General features: G+C 41.6%; 1 protein-coding gene across 6 annotated transcripts; it reads left to right on the forward strand.

Moving 5' to 3' along the window:
* Window positions 1–1255: 1255 nt before the first annotated feature.
* Window positions 1256–19288, forward strand: LOC139373523 (protein NEDD1-like). Of its 6 annotated transcripts, none has more exons than XM_071114133.1 (16): window positions 1256–1521; window positions 2306–2449; window positions 2660–2754; window positions 2875–2991; window positions 4812–4952; window positions 14603–14832; window positions 15099–15303; window positions 15893–16067; window positions 16216–16341; window positions 16464–16517; window positions 16854–16961; window positions 17093–17319; window positions 17608–17773; window positions 17981–18128; window positions 18234–18300; window positions 18448–19288. In XM_071114133.1, exons 2-16 carry the CDS (start codon window positions 2314–2316, stop codon window positions 18550–18552), a joined length of 2100 nt encoding a protein of 699 aa, XP_070970234.1. In that variant the 5' UTR covers window positions 1256–1521; window positions 2306–2313; the 3' UTR covers window positions 18553–19288. The 6 variants fall into 6 exon arrangements, with proteins under 6 accessions (XP_070970234.1, XP_070970253.1, XP_070970270.1 ...); XM_071114152.1 differs by having other exon boundaries at window positions 1380–1521; window positions 17984–18128; XM_071114169.1 differs by having other exon boundaries at window positions 1380–1521; window positions 15893–15959.
* Window positions 19289–20674: the final 1386 nt, after the last annotated feature.

Genomic DNA, 20674 nt, shown 5'->3' on the forward strand with positions numbered 1-20674 from the left:
TTCATCAGACTAGAGAATCTTGTTTCTCATGGTCAGAGTCCTTTAGGTGCCTTTTGGCAAACTCCAAGCGACCTGTCTTGACTTTTACTGAGGAGTGGCTTCTGTCTGGCCACTAACATAAAGGCCTGATTGGTGGAGTGCTGCAGAGTTGTTTGTCCTTCTGGAAGGTTTTCCCATCTCCACAGAGGAACTCTGGAGTCTTGGTGGTTCCAAACTGCTCCCATTTAAGAATGATTGGGGCCACCGTGTTCTTGGGGACCTTCAATGCTGCAGACATTTTTTGGTACCCTTCCCAAGATCTGTGCCTCAACACAATCCTGTCTTGGAGCTCTACGGACAATTCCTTCCACCTCATGGCTTGGTTTTCGCTCTGAATTGCACTGTCAACTGTGGGCCTTATATAGACATGTGTGGACCTTTCCAACTCATGTCCAATCAATTCAGTTGACCACAGGTGGACTCCAAGTCGTAGAAGCATCTCAAGGATGATCAATGGAAACAGGAAACAGCTCAATTTCGAGTCTCATGGAAAAGGGTTTGAATACTTATGTAAATAAGGTATGTGTTATTATTATTTTGAATACATTTGCAAAAAAAAAAAATTATCTACAAATCTAAATTGTCATTAAGGGGTATGGTGTGCAGATTGCTGACAATTTTTATTTATTTAATCAATTTTAGAATAAGGCTGTAACAACAAAATGTGGAAAAAGTCAATGGGTCTGAATACTTTTCGAATGCACTATATGCTTCAGTAAGGCTGGCTTCTTGGCGTTCATAGAAATGGTTACCATCTGTATCGCAGAAATGGAACGTAAATCACAGAAAATAAATGTGATGGCAGCTGCAGAAAAGTATTTGGATATACAAGATTTTACTTCAGAAGAGTTACAGGGTGTGTTGAGTGGTGGTGTCCTGTCCTCCCAGGTGTTGGTATGGTGCAGATAGGGTCAAAGTAGCTGAATGGGGTAGTGGGTTTTAAGGAGTGTATAAGGTTAGTTGGTAGGGTAATTAAAAATATATTTTTATTGTTCCTGTTTTGCCTTTTCCCATTTTGTACCACAAAGTGTAATGGATTTATACTATAGTTTAGTTGGGGGTGGTAATGCTAAATAAAGGTAAAAATAAATAAATAAAAATGATACATATTGGATGCCAACCGCTGTCAAACTCCACGGAAGAAGATGATCATGTGGCGCTCCAGGAGCAGTTCATGGGCTATGGATAAGTGCCTTGCGCACTGGTCTGGATATGTGATTTTGCCCCCCCCCCACGTCTGACTCGGCCCTGTGTATTTTTGGTTTGTACTAAAATCAACGTATTTTCTGATTGATTTCATGCAAATTTACATATTCATGGTTTTACAAACAAGTATCATTAGTCCAACGTCAGATCGCCGACTCTTTTGCCTATTCCTTTTTGTACCTTATGATATGCCGTAGTTAAGGGCGCTCAAACTCTTGTCGAAGTTTTTTTGTTGTTGAACATTTTAGGACAATTTCACAAGGACATCAGTTACAAGTAAGTAAACATATCATCCTGGCATGAATGTCATGAATTGGCTAGCTTGCATCGACTAATGACGTTAGCTTGATAGTATAACCAAAGCCTTTAAACAGTATTTAGCTAGCTAGCTAACGTTACTTGACCAAACTTGGCCGCTAGCTAACGTTAGTTTTGCATGCTACTCTTTCCTCACAAAAGTCGTCTCAACTAGCTAGCTAACTGTTACCTGGTATGTAACTAGTTATTTGTAGCAACTTTGTTGCACATTTTGATACTTTTGAATAGTCAACCACCAACTCGCTTACTAACTCAGGCAAACTAACGTTAGCTGTTTAACGTTACCTTATAGCTTTGTTGGCTATTTAGCTAATATTTTTCTAATGCTCTTTTTGACTAACAAAGTTTAACGTTACATAGTACTGTAACTAGCTGATAAATGCTTAGCTAGTACTTTCTCAGCGTATGGCCATTTGGTCTAGTTTAATGTTGGTCAATAACCTAAATAGCCAGCCAGCTACAGTATATTACCTAACTACTGAAACGTTATTTGAACATTATTTTGTCTACTGCTATAACGTTAGTTAGCTAGGTCGTTATAGTTTCTGGGGGTAGCAGTTTGAAATAATTATCTTGACTTAACCTGGGCTTTCTCTAGATGGAGGCAGTTCTCTCTCGTTGAGTACACTCGGGTTCTTTGTCATATCAGAGAAAAGACACCCACTGCAACCTCGACTTTTTGGCGTGTGGTTTGTGTGTGTGTGTTGAGTGCCACCACTGACCGCTGTCCTTGTCTCTGCAGCCGTTACCATGGAGGAGGTGACGCGCCTGGTATCCTCAGGCGACTGTGTGAAGATCTGGGACTCAGCCTCCATGACAGTGTTGGAACAGTTCAACCCACACAGCGCTACACACCCTGTGGCCCAAGTGTGCTGGAGCAGCAACAGTATCCTTCTTACTAACCCTCTGGGCATGTCCCTGTATGTATAATGGCTAACTTTTTGTTTTCCTTTTGCTCTTGGTCATATTCTAGTTGAACCGGAGTGGTGAGCAGTCCCCCACACCTTCATGTAAACTACTTATTGATTAAATAATTATGGTTGTTCTGTGCCATAAATTACTATATGTAGTTGGTTACCTTGAGTTTATTCCTCAGATCAGTATCTTGTAAGCGCCAGCAGTATAGGAGACAAGCTGGTGGTATCCAGTCTCAAGTCCTCTCCTATCCCAGTGGTGGAACTTGCAGAGGGGGTGAGTGTACAAGGCCTGACAGCCATTGCCAGTAATTAAGACAACATTTCAGTTCCGTGCTAATTCATTACCCTCACATGTTGTGAACGTGTGTCACGTTACTATAATGTTTGTCCACAGAAAATGCAGACCCGCGTGAGTCTGAACTCGACGTCCCAGTACTTAGTGAGCGGGGGGCTTGATAACTCCGTCAACATCTGGGATCTGAAGGCCAAGAGGCTTCATCGTACCCTCAAGGTACCCTAAGTCTTATCAGCACCTGTGACCCTACCCATACTAACTACAGTTGAAGTCAGAAGTTTACATACACTTAGGTTGGAGTCATTAAAACTTGTTATTCTTCCAATCCACAAATTTCTTGTTAACAAACTATAGTTTTGGCAAGTCGGTTAGGACATCTACTTTGTGCATGACACAAGTAATTTTCCAACAATTGTTTACAGACAGATCATTTCACTGTACCACAATTCCAGGGGGTCAGAAGTTTACATACACTAAGTTGACTGTGCCTTTAAACAGCCTGGAATATTCCATAAAATTATGTCATGGCTTTAGAAGCTTCTGATAGGCCAATTGACATCATTTTAGTCAATAGGAGGTGTACCTGTGGATGTATTTCAAGGCCTACATTCAAACTCAGTGGCTCTTTGCTTGACATCATGGGAAAATCAAAAGAAATCAGCCAAGACCTCAGAAAAAGATTGTAGACCTCCACAAGTCTGGTTCATCCTTGGGAGCAATTTCCAAATGCCTGAAGGTACCACGTTCACCTGTACAAACAATAGTATACAAATATAAACACCATGGGACCACGCAGCCATCATACCGCTCAGGAAAGAGAAGTGTTCTGTCTCCTAGAGATGAACGTACTTTGGTGTGAAAAGTGCAGTCAATCCCAGAACAACAGCAAAGGACCTTGTGAAGAGGCTGGAGGAAACAGGTACAAAAGTATCTATATACACAGTAAAACAAGTCCTATATCGACATAACCTGAAAGGCCGCTCAGCAAGGAAGAAGCCACTGCTCCAAAACCGCCATAAAAAGCCTGACTACGGTTTGCAACTGCACATGGGGACAGATCATACTTTTTGGAGAAATGTCCACTGGTCTGAGGAAACAAAAATAGAACTGTTTGGCCATAATGACCATCGTTATGTTTGGAGGAAAAAGGTGGAGGCTTGCAAGCCGAAGAACACCATCCCAACCGTGAAGCACGGGGGTGGCAGCATCATGTTTTGGGGGTGCTTTTCTGCAGGAGGGATTGCTGCACTTCACAAAATAGATGGCATCATCAGGAAGGACAATTGTGTGGATATATTGAAGCAACATCTCAAGACATCAGTCAGCAAGTTCAAGCTTGGTCGCAAATGGGTCTTCCAAATTGACAATGACCCCAAGCATACTTCCAAAGTTGTGAACAAATGGCTTAAGGACAACAAAGTCAAGGTATTGAAGTGGCCATCACAAAGCCCTGACCTCAATCCTATGGAAAATTTGTGGGCAGAACTGAAAAAGCATGTGCGAGCAAGGAGGCCTACAAACCTGTCTCAGTTACACCAGCTCTGTCAGGAGGAATGGGCCAAAATTCACCCAACTTATTGTGGGAAGCTTGTGGAAGGCTACCCTAAACATTTGACCCAAATTAAACAATTTAAAGGCAATGCTACCGAATACTCATTGAGTGTATGTGAACTTCTGACCCACTGGGAATGTGATGAAAGAAATTAAAGCTGAAATAAATCACTCTACTATTATTCTGACATTTCACATTCTTAAAATAAAGTGGTGATCCTAACTGACCTAAGACAGGGAATTTTTACTAGGATTAAATGTATGGAATTGTGAAAAACTGAGTTTAAATGTATTTGACTAAGGTGTATGTAAACTTCTGACTTCAGCTGTATGTCCTAGCACTTATCTTTTGAACGAATCTCACCTGAAAACCTAGTGCTATGTGACATTGCACTTGATCTTGGGCAAAGCTTTCAGTGAAGATATCAAGACATTTTGGAGTTACCTTTACTACCTCCTCACTTGTCTCTCCGCTCTCTCACCAGGACCACAATGAAGAGGTGACGTGTGTGTCCTTTAATGGCAATGACAGCTACATCGCATCAGGCTCCACCAGTGGTGACATCATCCTGCACAGCATCACCACCAACCTGTCTAGTAAGGCCTTTGGACACGGCACCAACCAGGTGAGTGTTCTGTTTGCCCGGACACAGTTAACACTAACCATGGCCTTTTTACTTATAAGTTAAGTCCATTTGAATTCAATCACTCTTTGACAGCATCCCTTTGGCTCCAGAGTGATGCAGTGGTTTGAGGCTAGAGGCGTCACTACAGACCCTGGTTCGATTCCAGGCTGTATCATTTTGGAATGAAACATTTTAGTTTTTAACGTACTTTTAAAAAATGTATTAATTTGCATATGTTGTAGCTTAAACCCTATTACACATCTCAGTTTTTTGTGTTGTGCCCGCCATTGGTTGAGACATGTTCTTGAAGACCGGGTCTCATGGTATGGTGGGGTATGCAAAATGGGTTAATGTTGAGCACCTTTATCTCTTGAATGTTTTGGCATTCAGCTCCAAAAAGTCACTTTCTGAGTGCTTCTACAAGGGGCAAATATGAATGGAAGGTTTCATTAAAATCATCAGAAGCTGTGTTGTCAAAGTGAATTCATTCAAATGGATTTACCCTATACTTATTCAATTCTCACACAGTCTCTAGGTGGTAGGGTTTGTTACTGGTCATCAAATATGTGGCTGTGGCTGAAGGATTACACACAATTTTGGGTGACAATTAAGATGCATTATAGGCAGGTCTCAATGTACACGGAACAAAAATATAAACAACATGTAAAGTGTTGGTCCCATATTTCATGAGCTGAAATTGAAGATCCCATAAATTGGCTATACACACACACACACACACACACACACACAATGCGTTTTCCTCTCAAATGTTGTGTAGAAATTTGTTTACATCCCTGTTAGTGAGCATTTCTCCTTTGCCAAGCTAATCCATTGACCTGATGTGTGTGGCATATCAAGAAGCTGATTAAACAGCATGATCATTACACAGGTGTACCTTGTGCTGGGGACAAAAGGCGATTCTAAAATGTACAGTTTTGTCACAACACAATGCTACAGATGTCTCAAGTTTTGAGGGAGCATGCAATTGGCATGCTGACTGCAGGAATGTCCTCCAGAGCTGTTACCTGAGAATTTAATGTTCATTTCTCTACCATAAGCAGCCTCTAACATTGTTTTAGTGAATTTGGCATGCGTCCAATTGGCCTTACAACCGCAGACCATGTGCAACCACGCCAGCCCAGGATCTCCACATCCCGGCTTCTTTACCTGCAGAATTGTTTGAGCAGCCACCTGGACAGTTGAAGAAATTGTGGGTTTTCACAACTGAAGAGTTGCTGCACGAACTGTCTCAGGGAAGCTCATCTGCATGCTTGTCGTCGACTTCAGGGGGCAAATGCTTACCTTCAATGGCCACTGGCACACTGGAGAAGTGTGCAGTTCAAAGATGAATCCTGGTTTCAACTGTACCGGGAAGATGGCAAACAGCATAACATGTATGGCGTTGTGTGGGCGAGCGGTTTGCTGAACTGGGTGCCCCATGGTGGCAGTGGGGTTATGGTATGGGCAGGCATAAGCTATGGACAACTAACACAATTGCATTTTACCGATGGCAATTTGAATGAAGAGATTCCGTGAAGAGATCCCGAGGCCCATTGTCGTACCGTTCATCCATGCCATCACCTTATGTTTCAGCATGATAATTCACGTCTATGACTGTGTGTTCCAGTTCCCGACAATATCCAGCAACTTCGCACAGCCATTGAAAAGAAGTGGGACAACATTCCACAGGCCACAATCAACTCTATACGAAAGATATGTTATGCTGCATGAGGCGCAAAAGGTGGTCACACCAGATACTGACCGGTTTTCTAATCCAAGCCCCTACCTTTCTAAAAAAATGTTTTTAAAGGTGTCTGTGACCAACAGATGCATCTCTGTATTCCCAGTCATATGAAATCCATAGATTAGGGCATATTGAATTTATTTCAATTGTCTGATTTCCTTATATGAACTGTAAATCAATAAAATCTTTGAAATTGTTGCGTTTTCCGTAGAAAAAATGTTTCAGTGTGTTTTAGCTGGTGAAACATGGGAACACCACTTCACATGTGTATAATTGTTTTTTTTTTTAAATCAATGTAGATTTATCAATAATGGCTGATTGCTGAAAAAGATTGACCATCTTGAATGGCCTTTCCTATTGAAAGCTTCCAAAGTTTTGAACTTACCAGCTGAAATAATACATTTTAATATAAATATCCTAAAGCAAAAATATAACAATACATTATCTGATAAAATTAGAGGGGCAAAAGACAGGGATGTCTAAATCTCCCCTCCTGTTCGCACTGGCAATTGAACCGCTTGCAGAAAGTATTAAACACAAACCAAACATAACAGGTATTGGCACGATATATCGGTGAACATATCATATGTCTAGTTTAACGCCGATGTGCAAAACCGATGTCAAAGCTGACGTGCATACCTATATGACGCCACGTAAAAAAAAAAAGATTTGCGCTACACAGCATTCCTAACTTAGCCCAAAATGTCTGTTGTGTTGGTCGAGCAGTCATTTGAAAGAGTAAGAATTTCAGCGAGACAACTAAGGCAAAGCCCATTTAAAGCCAAGGTAATGGGATTCATTGCCCTTGACAGTCAACCATTTATTTATTGGGTCATTATGTATGTTTGTAATAGTGTGTTTATATGTGGAAATGTGTTCGTATTATAAATTGTATTTTAATGTTTAAGGACTCTTGGAAGATTAGTCCAAATGGGGACTAAAAGAGATTCAAATCAACCGTTCTGTCGTGGGTGATGTTGGTTTTTGCCGACTGGTCGAACACTGGTACACACTACCAAGTGCTCTTTTTTTTCAGATGTTGCCCTACTGGAATTATACATTAATAGCGTCACTGCTATTAGCTTCACGACATACACACTATGGAACGCTGTTTGGGTCTTTTGTGTCAAAAAAAGATACAGTAGCCCTGTCAAATGTCTGCAAACAATGACCAGTAGAAACTGCAGTCATTTTCATTATTCTTAGCAATGATTTAGGAATCCTTGTAAGTATTGTTGTTTGCCTGTTGAACTTCAGTTAATGAAAATAAATAGCTAGCCAGCTACTTAACCCTGTTGCCCAAAGCTAACGTTATAAGCAGCCAGCTAGCTTCATCTAGCTAATGAGGTTGTGTTGTGAAGCTAGCCATAATAAGGATTAGGCACAGTAGTGGAATTTGCGGTTTGCCTTTTAAATAAGTGTCATTGACAGTGATGCAAATGAATAAAAATATGCCATACTATTATATTGAAGGTTAACCACACAGTCCACTATTGTGGTTAATCCTTATTGTGGCTAGCTTCACATTGATGGGTTCGAACACCATTAATCAAATAAGAATTGTCATATAAATTAGGGTTATTTTAGATGATGACACCTAGCTAACTATAGCTACTGAAACAGATGTCGTTTTTGGGGAAGAACATTGCATCCATGAGCTAGCTAGCTTTTTTTTAAATGACTAGCACTGTAGGTGCGCGAGACAACTTTACCAGCATCGTAGCATACATATCGATGAATTGTTGTGACATGAAATACGAGGGATAGTGTAATCAATGTGTAATAACTATGTAAAAACATGTATGTACATATTAACCTTTCTAGGGTATGTGGGACGCGTCCCACCTGGCCAACATCCAGTGAGATTGCAGAGCTCTAAATTCAAATACAGAAATACTAATTATAAAAATTCAGTAAACAAAACCTATTATACATAGGTTTAAAGATGAACTTCTTGTGAATCCAACCACTGTGTCAGATTTAAAAAATGCTTTACGGCGAAAGCATACCATACGATTATTTGAGAACATAGCCCAGCAGACAAATCATTACAAAAGGTAACCAGCCAAGCAGAAGAGTTACACAAGTCAGAAATAGAGATAAAATGAATCCCTTACCTTTGATGATCTTCATATGGTTGCACTTAGAAAACATTAATTTACTCAAATGTTCCTTTTGTTCGATAAAGTATTTTTATATCCAAAAACCTCTTTGTTTTTGTTCGTGTTTTCTTCAGTAATCCACAGGCTCAAACGCAGTCAAAAAAGCAGGTACATTTGGGCAAATCGTGAAGGAGACATTCGTGTTCATATTCCATTTTTCTGCAAGAATATCGTCAAATCTGTATACTTGGACTTTGATTTAGCTTTCCAAGTATTAGTAGCCATATTATAAGTTCAACATTTGATGCTACATTATACGACATATACATGGTTTCCGGATACTCCCGTAAAGCTCAGCTCATTGGCCATCTAAACAAAAAATATTGAAGAATACTCATATCTAAGGATGTAGAATGAATGTGGGGGGAAAAAAAGTAATAATGGCAATAGGAAGAATTATTATTTTATCTACAGCAATTGTTTAAGTAGACCACAACAATATCAAAGAGTTAGGATGCTTAATAAGTGGCAACAAACGGCAAACACAATGTATACAAAACATTAAGGACACCTGCTCTATCCATGACTTTGACTGACCAGGTGAATCCAGGTCAGTCACTTGTTAAATCCACTTCAATCAGTGAAAATGAAGGTGGGGAGATTTTTAAGCCTTGAGACATGGATTGTGTATTTGTGCCATTGAGGGTTAATGAAGATTTTAAGTGCCTTTTGAACTGGGTATATGGTAGGTGCTAATCGCACCGGTTTGTGTCAAGAACTGCAACGCTGCTGGGTTTTTCACGCTCAACAGTTTCCCGTGTGTATCAAGAATGATCCATCACCCAAAGGACGTCTTGACAAGCATTGGAGTCAATATGAGCCAGCGTCCCTATGGAACGCTTTCGACACCTTGTAGAGTCAATGCCCCAACGAATTGAGGCATTTCTGAGGGCAAAAGGGGGGATGCAACTCAATATTATGACGGTGTTCTTAATATTTTGTATACTGAACTTTATCCCATTACTCAACAATATGAAAGCCGATCCAAGTGTTGTGACTACCATTAATGTGACGATGGCTATTCATCGAATAATTACATACCACATTAAATTATTACGCAATTAAATTAATCATAACAATGAGTTAACTCGTATCAGAATCTTTTATTTTTTATTTTTCTTGTGGTATCCAATTGTTAGTAGCTACTATCTTGTCTCATCGCTTCAACTCCCATACGGGCTCGGGAGAGACGAAGGTTGAAAGTCATGCGTCCTCCGATACACAACCCAACCAAGCCGCACTGCTTCTTAAAACCTGTTAAGTCTACCCCCTCCTTTTTCGAACATTCTGTTAAAAATCGCGCAACTTTTCAGCGTCCTGCTACTCATGCCAGGAATATAGTATATGCATATGATTAGTATGTGTAGATAGAAAACACTCTGAAGTTTCTAAAACTGGTTAAATCACGGCTGTGACTATAACAGATCGTGTATTTCATTGAAAAGCGCAAGAAAAACTGCTCTCTGAAAGCTAAAAATTATTTCCATGCGTCACTTTCATGGGTTGTTAAAAGGGCACAAAATGTATTATCGACCTGCATGCAATTCCTACAGATTCCACACGATGTCGCCATTGTCGTAATTTTCAATGGAGTTTTTTCTTGGTAAATCCAACTAACTGGATTCCGTTTCTTCCGGTCTCCACCAGGATGTTTTGAATGTGCACATTGGCAGCCATTGATTTGCAGACGAGGAGCTATTGAATATACATCGCCCTGTAATCATTTTGATAGATTATAAACGTTTACTAATACCTAAAGTTGGATTACAAAAGTATTTCGAAGTGTTTTGTGAAAGTTTATCGTCGACTTTTTTAATTTTTAAAAATGACGCAGCGTTTAAAAACAATGTTTTTTTCTGAATGACACAGCTTCCAAAGAAAGCTATTTTGGGTATATATGGACCGATTTAAACGAAAAAAAGACCCAATAGTGATGTTTATGGGGCATATAGGAGTGCCAAGAAAGAAGCTCGTCAAAGGTAATGAATGTTTTATATTTTATTTCTGCGTTTTGTGTAGCGCCGGATAAGCAAAGTCTTTGTTTACGTCGCATTCAGGCATTTTGAGGTGTTGCATGCTATCAGATAATAGCTTCTCATGCTTTCGCCGAAAAGCATTTTCAAAATCTGACTTGTTGGCTAGGTTCACAACGAGTGTAGCTTTATTTCAATACCATGCATGTGCATTTTGATGAACGTTTGAGTTTCAACGAGTACATTTAGCATTTAGCGTAGCGCATTTGCATTTCCAGGTGTCTACTTGAGACATCTGCGTCTCAAGTAGGAGCAAGAAGTTAACACAGCGCGCATCCAACCCGGAAGCCAGCCGCACCAATGTGACGTAGGAAACACCATGCACCTGGCAACCTTGGTTAGCGTGCACTGTGCCCAGCCCGCCACAGGAGGCGCTGGTGCGCGATGAGACAAGGATATCCCTACCGGCCAAGCCCTCCCTAACCCGGACGACGCTATGCCAATTGTGCGTCGCCCCACGGACCTCCCGGTCGCGGCCGGTTACGACAGAGCCTGGGCGCGAACCCAGAGTCTCTGGTGGCACAGCTGGCGCTGCAGTACTTATTTTCCACCATAATTTGCAAATTAATTAATTAAAAATCCTACAATGTGATTTTCTGGATTTTTTTCCCTCATTTTATCTGTCATAGTTGAAGTGTACCTATGATGAAAATTACAGGCCTCATCTTTTAAGTGGGAGAACTTGCACAATTGGTGGCTGACTAAATACTTTTTTGCCCCACTGTATTAGCATCTGGAACTGAGTAGGAGGCAGTTCACTCTGGGCATGCTATTCATCCAAAAGTGAAAATACTGCCCCTTATCCCAAAGAAGTTAAGAGTGCTCCTAATCTCAGCTCGTTACCTGTATAAAAGACACCTAGGAGCCAGAAATCTTTCTGATTGAGAGGGGTCAAATACTTATTTCCCTAATTTAAAATGCAAATCAATTTATAACATTTTTGACATGCTTTTTTCTGGATTTTGTTGTTATTCTGTCTCTCACTGTTCAAATAAACCTACCATTAAAATTATAGACTAATTTCTTTGTCAGTGGGCAAACGTACAAAATCAGCAGGGGATCAAATACTTTTTCCCCTCACTGTATGTACAATTTTTAGGAGTACTTTTATAATTATAAGCACTCTGGCAAAAGGGGCGTTTACATCCTTTTGGCATAATTTCTGTGCTCACGTGGGCGTGGTTACTGACTGGGTACATCTTTACATGAAAGATAATTCTCATGTTGAAGGCTAAAATAACATTTCATCTTCTCACAAATAATTTAATCATAAGTTCCACAACATGTAGATCTAAATCTGGTAACTGGGACATATACATTTGTAGAGTTATCGTTATTTAGTTATACAGTCCTTAATATCACAAAACAACACATTATTTGACATGATTATTGTTTAGAGCCCCACTAACCATTTCCAACATTATTTACGTTAGAAATATTCTTTCAATGTCCAACCTTTTGATGTTATGGTTTTGGCCAAGTGTCTCTCTGTAACACTCAAATTAAATGTTCAATACTGCAGAGCCCAAAGGCAGAGTTTGAAAGGTATTTTTTCGATCTGGTTGTTAAATCATAAAACCAGGCCAACTTCATCCTTCTCCCCCTCTGCGGTAGAGAGAGGGTGCTGTAGGGCTGACCCACTAACCTGATCCTTCGGGTCCTCACAGGAGTGTTTCATTTGTCATGAATCTTCCCATAAATCTTACAGGTAGAATAAACCTCTTCAGAATGGCAGGCTCCCAAAGTTTTACATTTATTCTCGGTAATACCAACTACCCAACCGAAGACAGGCCTTTAAAAAGGTATTCTCATCCATAAGACTTTATGGGCAAATACAACTCATAGAATGAACAGGGACATCTCCATAAGGGTGGTTTTAACCTTCCAGACTTGGAATTGTATCAACTTGCCACCCAAAGCTTTTACTTGAGACCTACTGTTAAATGCACTAAAGAGGAACAATGGGTACATCTTGAAGATATACATTTAAAAAATATGGAAGGAATTTAAACTGATTCTATATGAACCAAATTGCTTCCAAAAAACCCTATTGAACAATCCTTGGATACCTTTTTCAGAAAGCACCAATACATTTGCCCACATGGGAAACCAAAGGCATAGAAACCGTGAATGACTTGGTAATAGGAAATAAATACATTTCCTTGATAGGATTCAAAATCAATTTTGCACTGACCAATGTAGATATTTTCAAATACATGAAACTTATAAACAGGTTTCAATATCAAATCTTGGGAGAATCTTATGGGAGTCAGAAAAGGATATTCATATGATGGGTAAGATATACAAAACCTTGCAGAGAGCCTAACTGACACCCACTTAGCAAAAAATATTAGCTATTGGTACCAAGACTTAAAAATAACTGATATTCTATGGAGGGGATGTTGGAACAACAATGTATGCTTAATCCAATATAAACTACTGTATTGAGTATACTTTTAATCTGTCTGTCTGCATATGTCAAGACATGTCATATGAGAGTGCAGTGAGATACCCAATGGGGTATATACTGGAAATCAACCAATCCTCAATCGTTAAGACAATGGAAAAATCATATGCTTCATTATCTAAATATTGAAAGAGTGGGTGTGGGAGAAGAACAAAATGGTGCAATTTGAGTACGGAGAATAGTGCAGGCATTGGAGATAAGGGGTTAGAACATGTATGTGTTGTATTTATTTCTTTTTTGATAGAGAAAACATTTTAAGAATAAGCCGCCTCTTATTTGCAGCCATGGGCGATATCTCAATAGGAGCCGATCCATCATCAGTATTGTGGAATAATTATGTTAAAGGGAAATGTTTCAACGTCATATTCATCAGCACCACCCCAACATCAACATATGTGAATATTGTGCATTTCTATGTTTTATAGTAAGAAGTTTCCAATGACATCATTGGTGTGCATTGTGATTTAGCCTACTAATTGGTTGTCATTGCAAACACTTATCTTCATCTTTTTTACTACAAAACATTAACATGCAATTTTCACGTACTTTTGTAATTACAGTATGTGGACACCCCTTGAAATTAGTGGATTCGGCTATTTCAGCCACACCTGTTGCTGACAATTGAACACAGCCATGCAATCTCCATAGACAAACATTGGCAGTAGAATGGCCTTACTGAAGAGCTCAGTGACTTTCAATGTGATACCGTCATAGGATGCCACCTTTCCAACAAGTCAGTTTGTCAAATGTCTGCCCTGCTAGAGCTGACCCAGTCAACTGAGCGAACTGCTTGGTGTTTTGGGAAACATGTTACATCTTTGGCCGTTGTAGGAAAGATGTATTGTTAAAACACTTGCAAGCCTAAGTTCTATTGGTAAGTCGGACCCAGGTCGTTAACTAGCTAATGAGGTTAGATGACTGAATAAGGTGTAAACAAATGCCCACGAGTGGTTTTGGAAAAGCCTGCGAAATGGTTAATGAATGTATATCCAATTCACAATAGAAAAAAAACATTGTGCCTGTAATGTGGGTCATATCTTTTAACTCTAGGGCACTTAAAGTGCTAAAGTGAAGCCTAATCATTACAACAATTATCTGTGTGATTTATTTTTTTAAGCTCACGGTGCTCCCAAGGTAAAATGTCAGGTCCCACAGCAAAATATTTAAGAGCATATATGACTGAAATGGTCACACTTTAGAGCCCAACTCATAGGTCTAAAATAACACTGTTCCTCCCACCTCAGCCCATCCACGACCTGAAGTACTCTGTGGTGAAGCGCTCCCTGCTGGGCAGTGTGTCAGATAGTGGCTCTGTAGTCCTGTGGGACGCCAACACTCAGAAAGAGCTGCACGTATTTGATGGAGCCCACAAGGCCCCCGCCTCGGGCCTGGCCTTCTCCCCAGCCAATGACCTGCTCTTTGTCACCGTGGGCCTGGACAAGAAGATCATCTGCTACGACACCTCCAGCAAGATGTAAGAAAATGGGATTTAGTATTGACCTCACAAGTATAGAGACATACTGTATGACTGAGAGAGAGCCTGTTACCTTGGTGTTTTTGTGCAAGCTGCTTTTGTTGCAATGTTTTGGGGGTCAAACACATTCACATTTGAAATGACCTTGTATTTTTTTCAATGATGCGGTCCTTTACTAGTAATTAGTTCTTCAACAGCGCAAAGGGACTTCAGAGCTGGGTCTTTTGCTTTAATGTAGTCTTGACATTTTGTGTGCTCTCCCGCAGTGTTCTCCGCAGCATGCGTGTGGAGTCCCCATTGACCGCCATTGACTTCACTCCAGACGGGGCAGGCCTGGTGGTGGGCTCCACCCAGGGCAGACTGTACATGTACGACCTGCGCAACCTCAGCGCTCCCACCAAGACTGCCACCGCACACAAGACCTCCATCACCAGCCTGCGCTTCCAGAGCTCCCAGAGCAGACACCTCAAGGTAGGCTCCCCACACAGCGCCTTTTCAATTCAATCCAGTCAGGGAATTAAAAGTTCTATTCAAGATTTGAACATTTTTAAATGTTACTTTTCAATCCTGCAAATTTAATTTTTTTGAGCTGAGTTCAGAGGAAATTTTAGTTCAGGACCACTGGTGTACTGTGACAGAGACAATGATTTTGGGATGCTAATTGTCTGCACAAGGAGGCGCGCCAAAACCATGTGGGTTTTCTTTGGTCCGTTGTGCATATTGTTCGGAATCAACTATTTTTTTACCTTAATTCATGTAAATGAGTTGACAGTGTTCTACTTCACTTGATAGGAAATGTTGTCACCTTTCATCATTACAGTAATAATTTTCCCAGAGTGATGCACTTTGCCAGTTCAGTGTGTATATCTTTACAGCAAGCTCTGTATTGTGTGGCTATGGGCTGGGCTCCTGACTAATAAAGATGCATCTAAAACCTTAAATCATGTGCTCAATAGGGACCGTATTGAAGCTCGTAGGTATTTAACTGGAATGTGTAACCTGAGATCAATTAAACCTATCCTTTTCAAGCTAACCATCTCCCATTTTTTTCCCCCATTAGTCCAGTAAAATGGCATCCAGCAAGTCTTCCAGCGCTCACACAAGCAAGAGGATCTCAGCCAGGCTGGGTAATACCTACTTACCAACAGCCACCCACAGCTCCACCTCTACACCCCCCTCTAGCCTGCTTGCACCCCACACGGTAGATGGAGGGGATGGACAGGCACAGGGCACAGGTCAGACTTGCTCTAGTACCTCAAATATACTTCTGGCCAGCATCCTGACCTGAAACATCACCCTATTTCCAATTCATTGTCTAGACCAGTGGTACCCTGAGCCTGGAGGTCCAGAGAGCTGGTTGTCATTGTGTGTGTGTGTGTGTAGGCTCCAGTGTGGAAGTGGTCTCCAGAGAGGCGGAGGGCCAGCCGGGTGCTGACCGCCTGCCCAGTCTGGACAAGTTCAGTAGCGTAGGTAGAAACAGCCTGGACATCTTCTCTCCCGTAAGAGACGGTGAGCTCCCCACTCATCTTTGACTTAGTTTCAACTCACTGGTATTAAGTTTGGATTTGGTCATCACCCTCTCTCATTTGTTTTCTTTTCAAACTGACAGCTTGTTGTTCTTTTTTCTTTAGACTACAAAGCCCATGGGATGGGTGGTGATGCTCCTGGTGGAATCAAAGGGAATGGTATGTGGAAAGTGCCATGCATGTCCTCTTTTACAGTTCAAGTTCTCATTGAAAGTTCATGAGGACCCTGCACAGCTAACCATGAGTAAAATATGTGCTTCTTTTTTAATTAACCCTCTGTTTATATACCTGATGCAACTAATCAAGGGCTTAGTGAGTAGTTAAAGATGGTGTGTTAATGCTGGGATAGAACAAAAATGTGCACCATGGGTTCAGCCAGGAATGGATTGAGAAACACTGCTGTAAACATTCAATAACGTTCACTGTCGCCTGGAGATCATCTATACTGGTGTACATGATTGAGACCACATTTGTGGCTTGTTGTATGCACCATAGGGACCAGTTTGGATATGTTCTCCAGAGAAGGAGAAGGGCAAAACAGCACGGAGAAGTTCAGCAAAGTGGGACGCAACAGTCTGGACATTTTCTCTCCAGTCAGAGAGGGTGAGATTCCATTTGTGTCTCATGACATTCAAAGTTGACATTGGTCTGCACAGCTTCACAAACCTGCAAACTTTTTCAAACTCATTAACTGTAATGTACAAGCTGATCATTGATTCACTCATTCTTTCCAGATTACAAATCCCATGGAATGACTGCAGATGTAACAAGTGGGAAGAAAGGAAACAATCTGGACTTCCTCCCTTCCTACTCTGGTGGACCCCCACACCGCAAGACTCCACTGGGCACACCTGGAGGAGGGCGCTGTTACAGCCCCCTGTCTGTCTTCCAGACCCCTCAACCAATCAAAGAGGAGGAGGCCGAGCCTCCAGCGCAGACAGACACACGGGACTTGAAAAGGGTCAGTTTACTTTATTCAATCAGCTGTTGTACAATTTGGAATGCTGACAGACCATTTTAACCAAGAGTGTTCCATTCTGGTTCTGGGGTCTTCCCACACCTAAACAGTCAGACCTGATAAAAATATTCAAGGACTTTCATTATTTGAATCAAGTGTGATAGTGTTGGGCTGGATCAAAGATGGGTAGGGAGGCCCCAGAACCTGAAATTAGACCCCTTATTTAGTCTGTCTGTTTTTCCTGTCTAAATGTTCAAGCTGCTCTTCACCTGTTGTCTGTTCGATTGACAGTATGAGAAGGGTGGTGGTTCCAGTCTGGAGGGTGAAGGCCCCACCCCACACAGCCGACCAGCACAGCTGTTCTTCACCCCTGAACCCAGCCTGAGGGCCAATGACATGCAGGCCCAACTGCGCTACAACACACCCCTCAATGGTGGTCCGCCCACTACTGCACCAGGTGAGTTTGTGGTTGTTTTTTCTGTGTGGGTAACAGCTGCAGATATAATATACATACAAATATAATATAATAGCATGACTGTTTAAATTGTGTATGGCTACTGTGTATTTGTATGCTAGAGAGCATATGAGAGATTATCTAAGCACAACAGTACATTAAGTGTGTGGTAGTACATTGATGAAATCAATGAAAAATACCCTTTGTCAGCAGGCCCTGCAGTTTCTTCAGTGGTAGCATCCTCTGTATCAGAGAGAATAGTGGAGGCTGTTGGAGCAGAGGGTGGAGGCGCTCCCCTCACATCACTGCAGATTCAGTTCATCCGCAACATGATCCACGAGACCCTGGAAGACTTCAGGTGGTTGCACTTTCTCACAGCAGATCACCCTCAGTTGTTGAACCGTCTTGCTCATCTCTGGTCGATAGTTCTGTAGATTTTTGGCTAACTCCATTTCCTCAACAGGGACGCCTGCCACCGAGACATAGTGAACCTCCAGGTGGAGATGGTCAAACAGTTCTACATTCAGCTGGTAAGTGACATGTCCCTCTGGTCCTACTCCACTGACACACGTGCCACTACACACTATTTAGAGTCCCTTGACAAAGCATTAGCTAAACCAGTCTACATTGTGGTTCCATTTCCCTAACCTACCTCTTGGTTCCTTGCTGCGTTTCAGAACGAGATCCATGGTCTGATCGAGAAGTACTCGGTCAACGACACGCTGGTGGAGGAGATCGAGAAGCTGAGGGAGGAGAACAAACGACTCCGAGCCAATTACTGAGAGGTTGACTTGGACTTACCACCTCATCACCCCTAGAAACAGTTGTCCCCTCAACTCAGACAGAATGTATTCCACAACGCATTAGGTCTCTGTGGGACAATGACTTTTTTTGTTTCCTGGTTTAACCCCCTTCGATCTTGGAATGAATTTACTCTTCAGTGCCTTACTGGTAGTTAAAGGGTTGACCAGTATGTTCTATGCAAAGTGTGCTATCGGTCACATAAATCATCTGTGACCATGGTTATCAGTGCTGGACAATTTTAGCCCAATTCCAAACCGTTCTCTCCCCTCGCATAAAGAGAGGTCAACAAGGACAGGAAGATGCATTGCTTAAATACAGAGTATACCAAACGTTAGGAACAGCTTCCTAATATTGAGTTGCAATATTTAACAAGTCACATCCGTAAGGAATCACAGCTTTCACTTGGTCAGTCTGTCATGGAGGGATGTTCTTAATGTTTTGTGTACATCTCTTCAGCATAGTATGGTTGAAGTTGATAGTATCTTTGGCTTTTACTGGCACACTGAAACAGAATGAGGGCATGCCTTTGACCAATCATGATACTGTCTTTGGACTAGGCAAGAAAATGCCATATTGGTCATCAATTTCTAATAGTACGCAAAGTGGTGCCAAGCTCCCTCTGAAGTGTGCTTGCGCTGCCAAGTTTGCCCATCAGTTATTTGTTTCTTTTGTTATTGTTGTTTTGTGAAGAGGAATATAAATAGTAGATGTGTACAATTTTGTTAATGTAATTCATTCTAGTTTCAAGGTGACTGTTCAGTTTGCACCATGGATGGTTCTATAGAGACAGCATGTTAAAATTATTTTATTTAACAATGAAATACAGCTGCAACAATGGCAAAATAGGAATTCAGAGAAAGTACTACGATGTAAACATCTCTCCTATATATTGATAAAAACTAACATCTGATGCTTGGCAAACACTTCATAGTCACATCAAAATAGAGAAATCTGCAATAGGATGACCACTGACAGACCTAGCGCGTGTGTTAGGACTCCCAAGTTTCTCTTCCCCACATAAGTCTAATTTAGGGATAGTGGATAAGGACCCTGCCAGAAGTTGTGCGTAGACCTGCTGGGTCCTGGACCTCAGGCCTTTATTTCAGGTGTAGCCGGGTAGGAGACATCAGTTGTCTGAGATCAGCTCCTCTGTGAACCGACAAAGAAATTGACTTAGTTTAAATGCTAGCTACTTCATATTTCTGGAATGACATCCAATTCAAATGGACCACAGGGTCAGATTGTCTGACCCCTCACCTGGCAGCATGCATATCCACAGGCCGTAGGTTTTACCCACTGCTGTCTGCCACAGACAAAGTGTTCAATCCTCTGATCCGCTGGCATAGAGCTCCCCGTCTGGACTAAAGCGAACACAATGGACCGGCCAAAAGTGTCCCTTGTATGACTCTACACAAAGGAGAGAGATGGAAGTTTTTCCCAAGGTGAGACGCTTCACTTCAAAGAGATTCATATGAACATTAACTCAGCAAAAAAAGAAACATCCGTTCAGGACCCTGTCTTTCAAAGATGATTTGTAAAAATCCAAATAACTTCACTGTAAAGGGTTTAAACTGTTTCCCATGCACCAAACAATTAATGAACATGCACATGTGGAACGGTCGTTAAGACACGAACAGCTTATAGACAGACGGTAGGCAATTAAGGTCACAGTTATGAAAACTTAGGACACTAGAGGCCTTTCTACTGACTCTGAAAAACAAAAGAAAGATGCCCAGGGTCGCTGCGTGAATGTGCCTTAGGCATGCTGTAAGGAGGCATGACGACTGCCGATGTGGCCAAGTCAATAAATTGCAATGTCCGTACTGTGAGACGCCTAAGACAGCGCTACAGAGAGACAGGACAGACAGCTGATTGTCCTCACAGTGGCAGACCACGTGTAACAACACTTGCACAGGATCGGTACATCCGAACACGACACCTGAGGGACAGGTACAGGATGGCAACAGCAACTGCCCGAGTTACATCAGGAACGCACAATCCCTCCACCAGTGCTCAGACTGTCCGCAATAGGCTGAACTGAGGGCTTGTAGGCCTGTTGTAAGGCAGGTCCTCACCGGCGAACACATTGCCTGTGGGCAC

Source organism: Oncorhynchus clarkii, chromosome 2, assembly GCF_045791955.1.
Source record: "Oncorhynchus clarkii lewisi isolate Uvic-CL-2024 chromosome 2, UVic_Ocla_1.0, whole genome shotgun sequence".
In the NCBI taxonomy this organism is placed as follows: Eukaryota; Metazoa; Chordata; class Actinopteri; order Salmoniformes; family Salmonidae; genus Oncorhynchus; species Oncorhynchus clarkii.